The sequence below is a fragment of the Abrus precatorius genome, unplaced genomic scaffold (genome assembly GCF_003935025.1).
Source record: "Abrus precatorius isolate BTA unplaced genomic scaffold, Abrus_2018 Scaffold6, whole genome shotgun sequence".
Classification (NCBI taxonomy): Eukaryota; Viridiplantae; Streptophyta; class Magnoliopsida; order Fabales; family Fabaceae; genus Abrus; species Abrus precatorius.
In genome coordinates, this window is record NW_020874406.1 from 25,985,859 (window position 1) to 26,000,302 (window position 14,444).

At 30.0% G+C, this 14,444-nt stretch overlaps 1 protein-coding gene and 1 pseudogene across 1 annotated transcript; both read left to right on the forward strand.

Annotated features, from left to right (window-relative positions):
- The first annotated feature begins 4,461 nt into the window (after window positions 1-4,461).
- On the forward strand, window positions 4,462-7,652 carry LOC113870482 (probable LRR receptor-like serine/threonine-protein kinase At3g47570). The gene is made up of 3 exons (XM_027507071.1): window positions 4,462-5,419; window positions 5,534-7,105; window positions 7,231-7,652. Exons 1-3 carry the CDS (start codon window positions 4,462-4,464, stop codon window positions 7,650-7,652), a joined length of 2,952 nt encoding a protein of 983 aa, XP_027362872.1.
- Window positions 7,653-9,894: 2,242 nt separating this feature from the next.
- LOC113870483 lies at window positions 9,895-12,183 on the forward strand (annotated as a pseudogene).
- The last annotated feature ends 2,261 nt before the right edge of the window (window positions 12,184-14,444 follow it).

Consider the following 14,444-nt stretch of genomic DNA (forward strand, 5'->3'; position numbering starts at 1 on the left):
TTAAAAATTTAAAAATATATTAAAATTTCTTTTAAAGATTAAAAAAATTCTGTTAATTTCAACTAAAGTTTAAGTAAGTAAATAATAAGTTTTTATTACAAAATAAAATATTTATTATACTTTTTATATATTTAATATAATAAAAAATTAATAAAATGATACTTTTTGAACTTTTAAACTCACTTATAAATCATTTAAAACCACTGAACATCAATAGAAAACAATTGAACTATTATTCTTTAGCAAGGAGATATAATACATAAATTAAGAATAAAAAGTTAACAAGTTTGACTCACAATTACACAAGTGTTTAGGCATTGTATAAGTGTGTAGTTGTAGTTGATCATTACCACCCTTGCGCCCATAATTAAATGAAATAGTTTACATAGGTTTTCATTTAAATTAATTTATATTTTGTAAGTCTACATAAATCCAGACTTAGACAAACATATATTTTTCAAATTTTTGTGTTTTTGTTTTTTTAACTTTAAAATATTATAATTATATTCAAATTATTAAAATTTTAAAAATTAACATTTATTTTTTAATTAAATAATGGTTTGCTCAAACTCAACTCCCTTTAATTAACTCATGAATTATGCAAACCAATTCACATAATAAACTCACATTCAAATAACCACTTATTTTTTAAAGCTCAAACATCAAATTTGCAGGTTAATTCACTAAATAAAGTTCATTTACTCAACCCTACACCGTTGCAATATTGAGAATGTAGGTACCGAATGCAAGCATAGACTACATATTATAGTTTGTAAAATTTGATCGTAGAATGTGAAAGAAAAAAATATAAAAATGAAAATAGAGATTCAGTAACTGAAAATTTTAAAAATTACTTAATTTTAAAAACATAAAATAAAATTATCTATTATTTAAAATTAATTCAGTAAAACGAATGATGGACTTTTAATCTAAAATAAAATTTAGAAAATGATAACTTATATATAAAAATTATCGAGGTTAACAATTTATACACGTGTATGTGTTTGACCGTACAAATATGTATCTATGTATAAACTATTGAGGTAAATTTTCAGAAAAATAAAAATATTATACGTTATGAGGTTTTTCTCTCATGTTTCTCTTCTCCTATTGTCATGAAATATTGATATTTAGAATCAAATATGCTTTTTTATATTTTTTGAATTTTGAAATATTTATAAAATTGATTTTTATTTTAGTCCACATATTTTTAAAACTTGATGGTTTGAATCTCTTTCACTAATGTAGGTTACTATCAAAGTGACACGTACATATCTACATTAATCATGTTAGAGTAGACATAAAAATCAATAATTTGAAAAACGTAGAAATTAAAATTGGCATATATATATATATATATATATATATATATATATATATATATATATCGATTGATGAGTCATGCTATATCTTATGGCAAATGCATGTGTGACAAAAAGTGACAACAGTTAAAGGAGCACATTTGATAAATAAATTTGAAAGTGGAATAAGATGGAATTTTTTTTATAAAATAGTAAAATGTGAAACATGGGTATCAAAAAGCTGTACGGTTAAAATAATACACGCGTGTTGCATTGGCGTGAAGGCAAATTTCTTCAATTGGACTTTTATATTTATATATTGTTAAAAAATAATTTGTTATTTTAATTATTGCAATTGGAAAATTAATTTTTAATATGTGTTGATTTACAACGCTTAGAGAAGTTGGTTTGGCACAATCCAACTTCTCAATGTCACTATTAATTTTGTATTAGAAAAATTAATGATGCCAAAAGAAATTTCTTGGTTTTGTATTTGACGATGATGATATTGCTGCCGGTAATTATTATAACGAGTGGGTCTCAAAAATAAAATAAAAAAGAGTAATAATGATAATGTTTTTGAATTTTGACCTCGTCTTTAACTTGTTATAGACAATACTTTATTAGAGATATAAATATACACAATAATTCTTAATATAAGTTATATATTTTATATTATAAAAACATATGATACACACGAGAGTAAGTATTCAAGGATTTTAAATAGAAAAGGATAAGAAAAAAACTTAATAAAATGATAAAGATAAAAATAATAATAAATTAAAAATTTATAAGATCGTAATTTTTTTGTCCAAATCATAAATATCATTATCACACTTAATCCACCTGCTTGATGATAAAATATAATTTTATTTATCGAACAATTCTATTTGTCTTCCTAATCATATTTAAAATATATGACTTATTTGTGAATGGGCAAATAGGTGAATTCTATTTGCTTGGTTTGGTGTGGTTGCACCTTAATGTGGTGTTATTAGCTAGAATGAAAAGATAATATAAAAGTGGATGTAAGAAAAAGAATTAAAATCAGGGTGTGCTATCTCCTTGTCAATGTTGACGAGGTTGTCTCTTATTTAAAAATGATTGATAAGTTCCTGTTTTACTTTTTGTCTTGTTTTTATATTATTGGTGAATAAGTAATTGTAGATAGGGTTTTGGCAACTTGCCTACATACCTTGTTTACCACTAGAGTTTTATGATTGCATCAATGGGCAATTTCCTCCATTTTCTTAAATATGTTTGTTTTGGGTTAGGAATGAATATAATTAGTTCAACACAATCTGATTTGATTAAGTGCTAAAAGATGATGATTAAAAATACTTTGTGCCTTAGTGGAAACTTGCTTGAATTGTAATTCTTCTACATATGAAAGAGAATATAAGATGACGATTTTTTAAGATCTAGATTATTTCTAGTTTATGCGGGAACTAGACTTTAGTTCATTTTTTGCTTAAGCGATTTAAGAAACTGGATTGTCTTCAGTTTATATGAAAACTCGACCTCTAATTCATTTTTCAATTAAACAATTCTAATTTGCTTAAGCGAAAATGGGGTTAATTTTGCTTAAGTTAGTGACAAAATGGTTTGAACCAATTTTCATAAAACAAATAGTTTAAGCAAAAAAAAAAGCTTAAGCGAAAAATAGTTTAAAAGAAAATAATAGACTTAAGTGAAAAATTGATAGAACTTTAATTTTCACTTTTCCTTCTTTCTAAACCTAACATTCCCTCTTCAACTTTCATATTCAACCCCTTTAACATTAATATTCAACCTTCTTCTTACTCTTATACCCAACTTTTTTCTTTCCCTCCTAACTCTCTTTTCTTTCAACCTCATACCCAACTCATCTCTTTCTCTTCCTCTTCTCATTCTCACTCCACTCAATATCTATCTCTCCATCTTTTCTCTATATTCAACTCACTTTCTTTTTTCTCCACCACCACTCATATACTACATGCTCCTTATTTACATCCATTTTTAGTCTTCTCTTTTCTCTTCGCTTAAGTTAAAATAATTTGTTTAAGTGAATCTGCACAATTTGCTTAAGGCAAAAAATTCGCTTAAGCTAATTTTGTGTAAACTTTTTTTGTCATTTTTTGTATTTTTGCTCAAGAGAATTGAAATTGCTTAAACGAAAAATGAATTAAAGATCTAATTTTCGTGCAAACTGGAAACAATCCGAATCCGATTCCTTATGGCTGTACTAAACAAAATCTACATACCTACCAAGAAAATGATCATAAGTTAGAAAATACGAGGATAAAAGTGAAATGCCACGTTTTTGTAGCATTGTTAAATGAAGATCATGACGATTGAGCTTATCTTTTATTAAGTGTAGTGGTGGTTAAAAGTTATACTTAATTGGTTATTGTTAGACACTAATTATTTGATGTTACATATACTTTTGTTGATATATCCTTCGTAATGGAAATCAAATTATTATTATAGATATTATGACTTTAATATATGCATCTTATTAACAGAAAGTTCAATTTGTGTAACAAAATTATATATATTATTAGTGTATTAAACTATCAGCATTATACATCATGCTAATGATATAAAGTTACAAAATTTATATTAACAAATTAATTTGCTATTAAATAAACTTATACCATATATTTTTTTTATTTGAATGTGTGATATTGCTATTTTAATAACAAATGCTTACCATATATCTTATTATGAAAAAAGTATTGTAAAGAATTTCAATGAAAATAGTATCATCTTATTAGATTTCTATTTTATTTATTTATTTATTTTGACAGTGCACATATTAATTTTATTAGCAAGGTTTTGGTACAAAAAGAAGTTCCTTTTTTCCCTCTAACCCAGTGTACCCTTAACATATTGAGAGGTATTTTCCGTTGAAAGTTCCCGTCACTATCTATAATTTGTTATATGTTATTGACTTGACTTTAGGCCATTAAAGTTCAAATTCAACATTCAAGAGAATCAAGACAAATCCCAACATGAGAGAACTCCACTATTTAAATCCATTCAGTGTCAGAGGCAATTATCAAACCAAGACAACTATTTTGGTCATCACAGTTATCTATTTTCACGATCTAACAACCCTGTCAACCAAATGAAATCTTGTTTTCTCCTTTTACCTTCATTTTGGTCTATATACCTTCGCATGTTTCTGCTTTTTACTATCAACTCACTTTTGTTTGTCCCAAACACAACTGCTTCTATCTTAGAAAACCAAACCGATTATTTTGAGTTGCTCAAATTCAAGGAATCAATATCAAATGATCCGTATAAAAAATTGGCTTCTTGGACTAGTTCAATCCAGTTTTGCAAGTGGCGTGGAGTCTCGTGCAATCCCATGCAACAAAGAGTTATAGAGTTGAACTTAGAAGGATATAACTTGCATGGACTCATATCTCCTCATGTGGGCAATCTCTCTTTTTTGACAAGTCTCAACCTTGGAAACAACAGCTTCTATGGAAAAATTCCACAAGAATTGGGTCGGTTGTCACAATTACAACAACTTTCTCTCACCAATAACTCATTGGAAGGGGAAATGCCTACAAACTTGACAAGTTGCTCAAATCTCAAAGAGTTACACTTATTTGGTAACAATTTGATCGGTAAGATACCAATTGAAATTGGCTCTCTTCAAAAGCTTCAAAGAATGAGCATTGCTGGAAATAGTTTAACTGGAGCAATCCCACCAAGTATAGGGAATCTGTCATCCCTCACTTCTCTCTCAATGGGTGTTAATAATTTAGAGGGAGATATTCCACAAGAAATATGTCACCTCAAAAGCTTGACAATGATATCAATGCATGTCAACAATTTGACTGGTACATTTCCTTCTTGTCTTTTCAATATGTCATCTCTTACTATAATTTCAGCTGCACATAATGAATTCAATGGCTCTCTTACACCAAACATGTTCCACACCCTACCCAAACTCCGAGAATTCCTACTTGGTGGGAACTATATCTCAGGTCCAATACCAACTTCCATTACAAATGCATCTATCCTCCAAACACTTGATATTGGTCAAAACAATTTGGTGGGCCAAGTTCCAAGTTTAGAAAAGCTACAAGATCTTTGGTTCCTAAGTTTGTATAACAATTACCTAGGTGACAATTCAACTAAGGACTTGGAGTTTCTGAAATCATTGACAAATTGTAGTAAGTTGCAAGTGGTCTCCATATCCTATAATAATTTTGGAGGTAGTTTGCCAAATTCTATAGGCAATTTATCCACCCAACTCAGTCAATTATATCTTGGGGGTAATCAAATATCAGGAAAAATTCCTTCAGAGTTAGGGGATCTAGTTGGTTTAACTGTCTTGACCATGGAAGTTAACCACTTTAAAGGAAATATTCCAGCTACTTTTGGCAAGTTTTGGAAGCTGCAAAAGTTAGAATTGAGTAGAAATAAATTGTCAGGAAATATGCCATCTTTCATAGGCAACCTAAGTAAGTTGTATTATCTGGGTATAGGAGAAAACATGTTAGAAGGAAATATTCCACCAAGTATAGGAAACTGTCAGAAGTTACAATATCTTGACCTTTGGAAAAATAACCTTAGAGGAACCATACCCTTAGAGATTTTTAGTCTCTTCTCTTTGACAAACATGTTGGACTTGTCAAAAAACTTATTGAGTGGCAATCTACCTAGTGAAATTGGCCAATTAAAAAATATTGGGAAGTTGGATGTATCTGAGAATCATTTGTCTGGTGACATTCCTGAAACCATTGGAGAATGCATGAGCTTGGAGTACCTTTATCTGCATAGGAATTCCTTTCATGGAGTCATACCATCCTCTTTGGCTTCACTCAAAGGTCTTCGGCAATTAGACATATCACAAAATCGTTTGTCTGGATCAATTCCTAAAGGTTTGGAGAATATTTCCTTCTTAGAATACTTCAATGTATCTTTTAACATGTTGGATGGTGAATTACCAATGGAAGGTGTCTTCAGAAATGTAAGTGAGTTAGGAGTGATTGGTAATAATAAGCTTTGCGGAGGTATTTCAGAGCTACATCTACCACCATGCCCTATCAAAGGTAAGAGACCTACAAGACACCAAAATTTCATGTTGATAGTGATGATAGTTTGTGTGGTCACTTTTCTTCTCATACTGCCATTTATTCTATCTATCTATTGGGTGAGGAAAGGAAATAAGAAAAAATCTCTTGATTCACCAATAATTGACCACCATAGTAAGGTCTCATACCAAAACCTACATCATGGAACTGATGGGTTCTCAGCTAAAAACCTGATAGGATCAGGAAATTTTGGTTCTGTGTACAAAGGAACTATTGAGTTGGAAGACAATGTTGTTGCCATAAAGGTCCTAAACCTTCAAAAGAAGGGAGCTCAAAAGAGTTTCTTTGTGGAATGTAATGCATTGAAGAACATTAAGCATCGAAACTTGGTTAAGATTTTAACATGTTGTTCCAGCATTGATTATAAAGGTCAAGAATTTAAAGCTCTAGTTTATGAGTACATGGCAAATGGAAGTTTAGAAAGATGGTTGCATCCACCAATAAAAATTGCAGATCAGCACAGAACATTGAGCCTTGATCAAAGATTAAATATCATTGTCGATGTTGCTTCTGCAATTCATTATCTTCACCATGAATGCGGGCAAGCAATCGTTCATTGTGATTTGAAGCCAAGCAATGTTCTTCTTGATGATTACTTGGTAGCTCATGTGAGTGATTTTGGTTTAGCAAGATGGTTCTCAACTACTGCAACTTCTCCAAAGCAAACTAGCACGGTTGGAATAAAGGGGACAATTGGCTATGCTCCTCCAGGTATGGCATGATATTATTATTTACAGGTTTGAAATCTTGTAAATTTTCACCTTTTATTTTCAGATTTTTTATTTTAATGTTTTGATGATTACTTTAGGTATTGACCAGTATGCATTATATTTCAGAATATGGAATGGGTTCAGAGGTGTCCATGGAAGGTGACATATATAGTTTTGGAATTCTTGTTTTGGAAATGTTAACTGGAAGAAGACCTACACATGAAATGTTTGAAGATGGTCATAATCTCCATAACTATGTCAAAATCTCAATTCCAAATAACCTTTCCCATGTTGTGGATCCAACTATTCTTCCCAAGGAATTAAAGGATGCTGCTAATAGTGAAAGCCTGACCGTTATGCATCCCAACGTAGAGAAATGTTTACTTTCACTTTTTAGGATTGCACTTGCTTGTTCAACAGAATCGCCAAAAGAAAGAACGAGTATGGTTGATGTCACTAGGGAACTTAATCTAATCAAAAGTTCCTTTTCTTCAGGAGAGATCAATGGAGATTGGCTACCTGAGAACCACAAAATACAAAATGTATAACTCACACTATCATTGCTACCTATTAATGTTGGAGGATGTTTCATATCCTTTTCTTCTTCATGATGTCTTTTTTTCCCCTCTTTTTAATGCAACTATAAGTTTCTGCTTACATTTGAAGGGATAGAAAATAAGAAAATCAGGGAACACTCGTGTGTGCAAATATTGTATCCAACTTTTTTTACCATCAACATGATCATCATGAGCACATAAAAACTGAGTAATGTGTGAGATACATAATACATACGTAAATTTTACCATTACCACAAATTTGTGGTGCTTGCATTGCACTGATCTGTTACAAGGCGTGGTACATATTTAATTCAAAATACATATAATAAATAATTGGATAATGATAAGTTTAAAATATTCAATTAACATTTGAAAAAGCTAACAGATTACGCAGATTCGTATTTAAATGCCTGTAAATGTACATTATTTTAATATTTATTAATCATAATTTTTTAAACTAAATTATGTTATGTTACATTTGAAAAGCTATCTCAGTTACACGTTAAGAGGCTTTAATCTTGGGACGTTGGAGTATGAGGTGATGACGCATCAGCACTCTTGAGTCCTGACAAAGCTTTACGATACATTTATAAAGTAAAGTATAAATATACTATAATTTTTTTATCATTGATTTTTTTTTTTAGTACATAGGTACATTGTTATTATTATTATTGTTGTTATTTTTGTATGCCGGTGGCTGTGATTATTTTAACTTAACAAAATTAAAATTATTCCCTTTCTTTATCAATTATTTTCATTGCTAGAAAAAGTTGAATTAATAACAGATATTAAAGACATAAATAGAGATAAATTTTTTATTAAAAACAGAATTTAATGAATTAAAGGAAGAAAACAAATTTTATGTGTTAGAGACAAAAATTGTTTTTCTTAACATTTTTATCTGGAATATGTTTAAGCCATTAATAATATAAAATATAATAGAGACAAAAAGAAGTTGTCTCAAATTTGTTTAATATAGTAAAGATTTCCACTCTAATACAAAGTGTAAGCCACTAGAATCGTTTAATGGCTTATAAATTGTATTTGGAAAAAACGTAAATATATATAATGTAAAAGTTTCTAAAAAGTTAAAAAGAAAATTTTAAACACAAGTTCTACTTATTCATGTTGTAATAAAAGGAGAAAACTTATCCAAGTAACCTTATTTTTTTAAATAATTATTTTTATTAATTTGTTCAAATTTTTTAAAAATAAAAAATATTTTCTTAAATATAAACTAAATTATTAAATATAATTGTTACACTTATTTCTTAAATCAACATAATTATTTCTTAAATAAAAAATTGGTAATGTATTTTTTTCTCTCCTGTCTTGCGTCGGAACCGATCATGTTTATAGGCGCTTAATTAAATATTTATGTCAATAAATTTTTATTATATTATAAAAATTATTTTTTATAAATAAAATCAGAGGTAATAATTTGTTAAGTGACAATATTTACATAAAAATAAATAAACTACGATAAAGAAATGCTATAAAAATACGATAAATAATATAACTCTGATGAATTTTTTATTATTTTTTGCTATTAACTCTGATGAAATATTAAAGCTACCTGTATAAATATTAAAATAAGTCCGTAATCCACGACTCAGGAGTTTTAACGAAGCAAATCTTGGCTAAGCACAAAACGAGTTGTATTAGACACAACTCATGCAAGAGATCTTGTCAGCACAAAGAAGGGAGCCATTAAGGGGGATTTGGTGTAAGAATTTTTTAATTCTTGAAAATTATGTTTTTTAAAATGTCAAAAATACGATGGATGTATATTAAGTATTATTGAGAATATAATATAATGTTTTGTGAAAATATTGTAATATTTTTTTGAATAATTTGAATATTGATTTTTAGGAGTATTAAAACTTTTTTTAAATGTATTTTTTTTACTTTCTATGAAAATTGATAAATTTTATGTACACTATTGACTAAGTTTATACCTCTTTTAAAATTTAAAAAACTAAATTAAGGTTTGAAATCAAGGAAAATAATATAAAAATTAGTTTCATCAATTATATTATGTGTTTGTATACGATCCCGTATAAGCCATTTATTTATTACCTTATCCTCCAGTGTCCCTTTATCAATGGCATGCACCAGTCTTTATCCCTTCTATATATAGACTTATGGAATATCAATTTTCGAAAAGAGCACAAGCTGCTACAAGAGTTCCTTTACTTCTTGCTTGCTTTGTTGTGTTAGGGAACTTCATTTCATGGCACAAACAAGTTTTGCCGTGGTGCGTAGTGATCCCGAACTGGTGGTGCCTGCAAGAGAAACTCCTCACGAATTAAAGAAGCTCTCTGACATAGATGACCAAGAGGGGCTTCGTTTTCAGCTTCCTCAAATAATGTTCTACCGACAGAGTGCACTTAAGGAAGGAAAAGACCCTTCTATGGTTATAAAACGTGGTTTGGCTGAAGCACTTGTGCACTACTACCCACTTGCTGGAAGGCTCAGAGAAGGCCCTAACAGAAAGTTAATGGTGAATTGTTGTGGTGAGGGCATCTTGTTTGTTGAAGCTGATGCTGATATTTCTCTCAAGAAGCTTGGCAATGCTATTCTGCCACCGTGTCCCCGCATTAAGGATTTCCTTGTTGACGTTCCTGGATCAGAGGGTATTATGGGGTGTCCCATGTTGTTGGTTCAGGTAAGCACATGCATCTATGTTACTCCATAGAAGATACCTAGGAATTTCAACCCAACCACGGTAAAAAAGAAGACTCTTGACATACGGATATTTAATTTGTCTGTCCTGATGCAAACTTTAATTGCCTAACCAAAATTAAAGGATTTTAATATAATGATTTTGTTAACTTTCACATTTTGAAAAAATTTAAATAACTATAATAGTAAGATTTTATAAAAATATAAAAATGTTTATAATATTAAGATTAAATAACTAATAAAAGTATTTGTTTAACTGAGCTTTAACAATTAAAAATTAAAGTTAACAAAATTATTAATATAAAAAAGAGATAATTTCACACCCATCAAATGAGTGTGGATTGGTTGAAAAAAAATAAAATAAAATAATATAATGAATGATGTAATAGAAAATAAAAGAAATTAAAAATAAACATAAATAAATATTATAAATTTATTCCACTAATATAAAAGATACTTGAATTTTTTTACTCGATCATACATATATATAATCAAATTATGTCTTTAGAAGTTATATCATCATATTTCAATCAAATTCTTATTCCAATAAAGTAAGCACAAGCCAAGTGTTTATATATTTGGCACTGTCATACAATGAAAAGTACTAGGGAGAATTTGCACACCCTATAAATATTGCTAAATTATTTCTTTCTATAAAATATATATATATATATATATATATATATATATATATATAGTTACAAGCCTTCGATTCCTAACATGTTAAGCCTTGTATCACAGCTAGCCACATGCTTACATACTTAATTATATATTTATTTCTTAAAAATAGATACAATGTGATATATACAAACTCAAAATAGAGTAGGCAATCATATCTTCTGATTGATCTTAATTGATTTCCCATCATATTGTTACTATTTTAAATACACTGATTAAATTTGTCCACATTGATGATTGAGTAGGTGACTCGTCTCTCGTGTGGAGGATTTGTTATCGCGACACGCATGAACCACACAATCTGCGACTCACTTGGTCTAGTCCAATTCCTCAACATGGTGGGAGAGATAGCAAGGGGTGCATCTATATCACAGTTTCCTTTGTGGCAAAGAGAACTATTGAGTGCACGAAACCCACCAAGAATTACTTGTACACACCATGAATATGAGGATGAAACTCAGCATTGCAACAATGAAACAACAAACGCCCACGAGTCATTTTTGTTTGGGCCCAAAGAGATTGAATCCATTCGGAATCATCTTCCTCAGCACCTAAGGGAATGCTCAACTTTTGAGGTACTCTCTGCTTGTTTGTGGAAATGCCGCACCATTGCACTTGAGTTGAATCCCAGTGAAATAGTGGGCTTGTCCCCTTTTATCACTGCTCATGGTAAACAAGGCTTACAAATGCCTAATGGGTATTATGGAAATGCCTTGCCTTCCCAATGGCACTTTCAAAGGCTGGACTTTTATGCCAGAACCCATTGGGCTATGCACTGGGTTTAATAAGAAAAGCTAAGGCCCAAATGAGTGCAGAGTACATGAATTCAGTGGCTGATCTTATGGTTCTAAAGGGCCGGCCCATGTATAGGACAAAAGGGAACTACCTTGTTGCTGATAGTACACGTGTTGGGTTCTGTAATGTGGATTTTGGATGGGGTAAGCCTGTATATGGTGGCCCTGCAGGGGCTATACCATTTGTGAGTTTCTATGGACGATTTAGAAACAGTGAAGGTGAGGATGGAATTGTGGTGCCAATGTTGTTGCCACCGCTTGTCATGAAGAGGTTTATTTCTGAGCTTGTGAAGATCACATCTTCAACCCAGGAGCATGTGAATATGTCTTGTAACATTATAATGGCAAATAAGGCCATGTTGTGACAATGTTGCTACGTTCGGTGTTATGTTGCTTTCTAAACCCCATATGTCTATGTGTACGTTTTTCATTTATAAGTTGAGCACTATGATGGAAGCTTAAAACCATATGTTGTCTGGGAAAAAAAGTTTATACGTTGTGTGCCATGATTGGATAAACTTTCTAATAAATACTTATAAATACAAAATTAAATTAATTTTTTAAAAAAGTTCTACCGTTTAATTTTTCTAAAATTTTAACAATATAAATTACTTTTAATTCATGAAAAAAATTATTTTTATATTAATTATTTTCTTCTACGAGCACTTACCCAAATACTTACCTAAATTGAAGCAAAATGAAACGAGTGATTCAATATAAAGTTGCTTTGCCAATTACTTGGTTGAGAGGTGGAGCCATATTATGTGAATTTTGACATTAATTATAATGGAACCAAGCTCAAGTATGAATTCTTTTTCACTAAGCAAGCCAAATTCAAAGTTAGGCAGATCGATTTGTGTCAATGAGCAAATAAAATATTAGCATCTGCAAGTGTTCAAAGATTTTTCACTTCGTGGCAATAAAATTAAGATAAAAAGATCCCACTTCAGATTGCGCTATGATGTACTTTATATTAATGTTAGAATACATTTATTTTCTTTATATTTTAGTTATATATATATATATAATTTTTATTTTAATTCACAAGATAAAAAACTTAGTTATTAGGATTGTCATTCTCTTGCACAATCATGTTACTCTTCCTTTCTAGATATGAATCCAAGTGCTTGTTCTTTGACTTCCTAATTGTTGCTGCACTAACAATTAAGATTCTTGGATTTTCATTATTATCCTTAAAGCTATTTAGCTTCCATTTTCTGAAAGATAATGAAAATATCAAAATCCATCTTCTTTTAAATAAATAAAGGGATCGAGGCACATATACAATATGAAATGGAGTTAAAATGATACAAGAATTAGGCATGACAAAATGCATCCTTTTGGAGTTACAAAATAATGGAAAATAGGGCTAATGTGATGGCTAGAGGCAGTGTCGCATAACAGTGGTAGAGGATAACAAATTAAGAGATTACAAAATAGGTTAGCTCATTTTACTGTGCCCAGCACCTATTTGTCAAGAAACGGAAGATAATTTTTTTTATAATAGGTTAGCAAGGTTAAACCACCGCATTGTATGGTAGGTTAACATGCTAACCAACTTAATTAATAATAATACTAAAACATATTTTTTAAAGAAAAAAGTTAATATGATATACGAGGTTTAAATAAGAGTACAAATTGAAAATAAAAAAGAATTATGTCTGCATTAAAAATTTTGAAAGAATTTAAAATTAATAAATAAGTAATTTAATCTGATGATTTAACACACCCTAACATAATCCATATGTAACCAAGGAGTAAAAGAATGATGGAACAGGTGGGTTCACTGGACAGATCTTACCTATTTTACCTTCTTTAACAAATCTCAACAATTATACAATTTTAAGATTTTTATTTATACTTAAAAGTAGTGGCAATGGGAAGTAACATAAAAAAGAAAAAAAAATAAAAATCCTCTAGTGACATTATCACTCAGAGAGAATTTGATAATTAAAATAGTTAAATTTTTTAATTTTAAAAGATAATAAATGCACAATAGATTATTAAGGTTATTATTGGACTTGGTGCAATAGAATTTCCACCCCAGATAATCCAAATTTGAAGAAACCTACCTTGTTTTGTCAAGTCGTAAAAAATGGGGGTAGGTGTGCTAATCTAATCTTAAAAAACTCAGCATAATGTTTACTGTTTAGAAGCTAATCGAGGTAAAAATTACACCCCTAATGCTATATAGTTTCGTTTAAACATTTCAAACTTTCCATCCCTTAATTTTGAGGAAGTTATCTTGAGATGGTTAAAGGGAAAAGTTTTAATTTAATAACACATAAAATAAAGGGCCGTTTCTACTATGTATCTGGGGGGAACAATTAACTGGTGTTGGATATTTGATTCCCTTGAAACATAAAAATCCAAGAAGTGGAAGCATAACATTAATCCCCATGTTCTTGTATGGGTGTTATCCCGAACACAAGAGTAGCACAGGAAAATGAATGGGTACAAAACGTAGTGCTCTCTAGGTGGGGCTGCCAATTATATATGCACAGTAGGGTAGCTTCTTAAGCTTTTTGTTTCCTAGCTAAAGGAGAGTGTGCTGATAGAAAGGCAATGCGAGTTTCAAAAGGAGACAAATTAGATGCAGCCGCGCTAAAATCCATCTCCATATTCT

What these genes read in the sequence shown, in the direction of transcription:
- LOC113870482 (XM_027507071.1), top strand. Translation starts at nt 4,462, where the DNA reads ATGTTTCTGCTTTTTACTATCAACTCACTTTTGTTTGTCCCAAACACA. An exon ending in TTTGTATAACAATTACCTAG is followed by an intron (nt 5,420 to 5,533) that starts GTGACAATTCAA and finishes CAAATTCTATAG; the next exon opens with GCAATTTATCCACCCAACTC. An exon ending in AATTGGCTATGCTCCTCCAG is followed by an intron (nt 7,106 to 7,230) that starts GTATGGCATGAT and finishes ATTATATTTCAG; the next exon opens with AATATGGAATGGGTTCAGAG.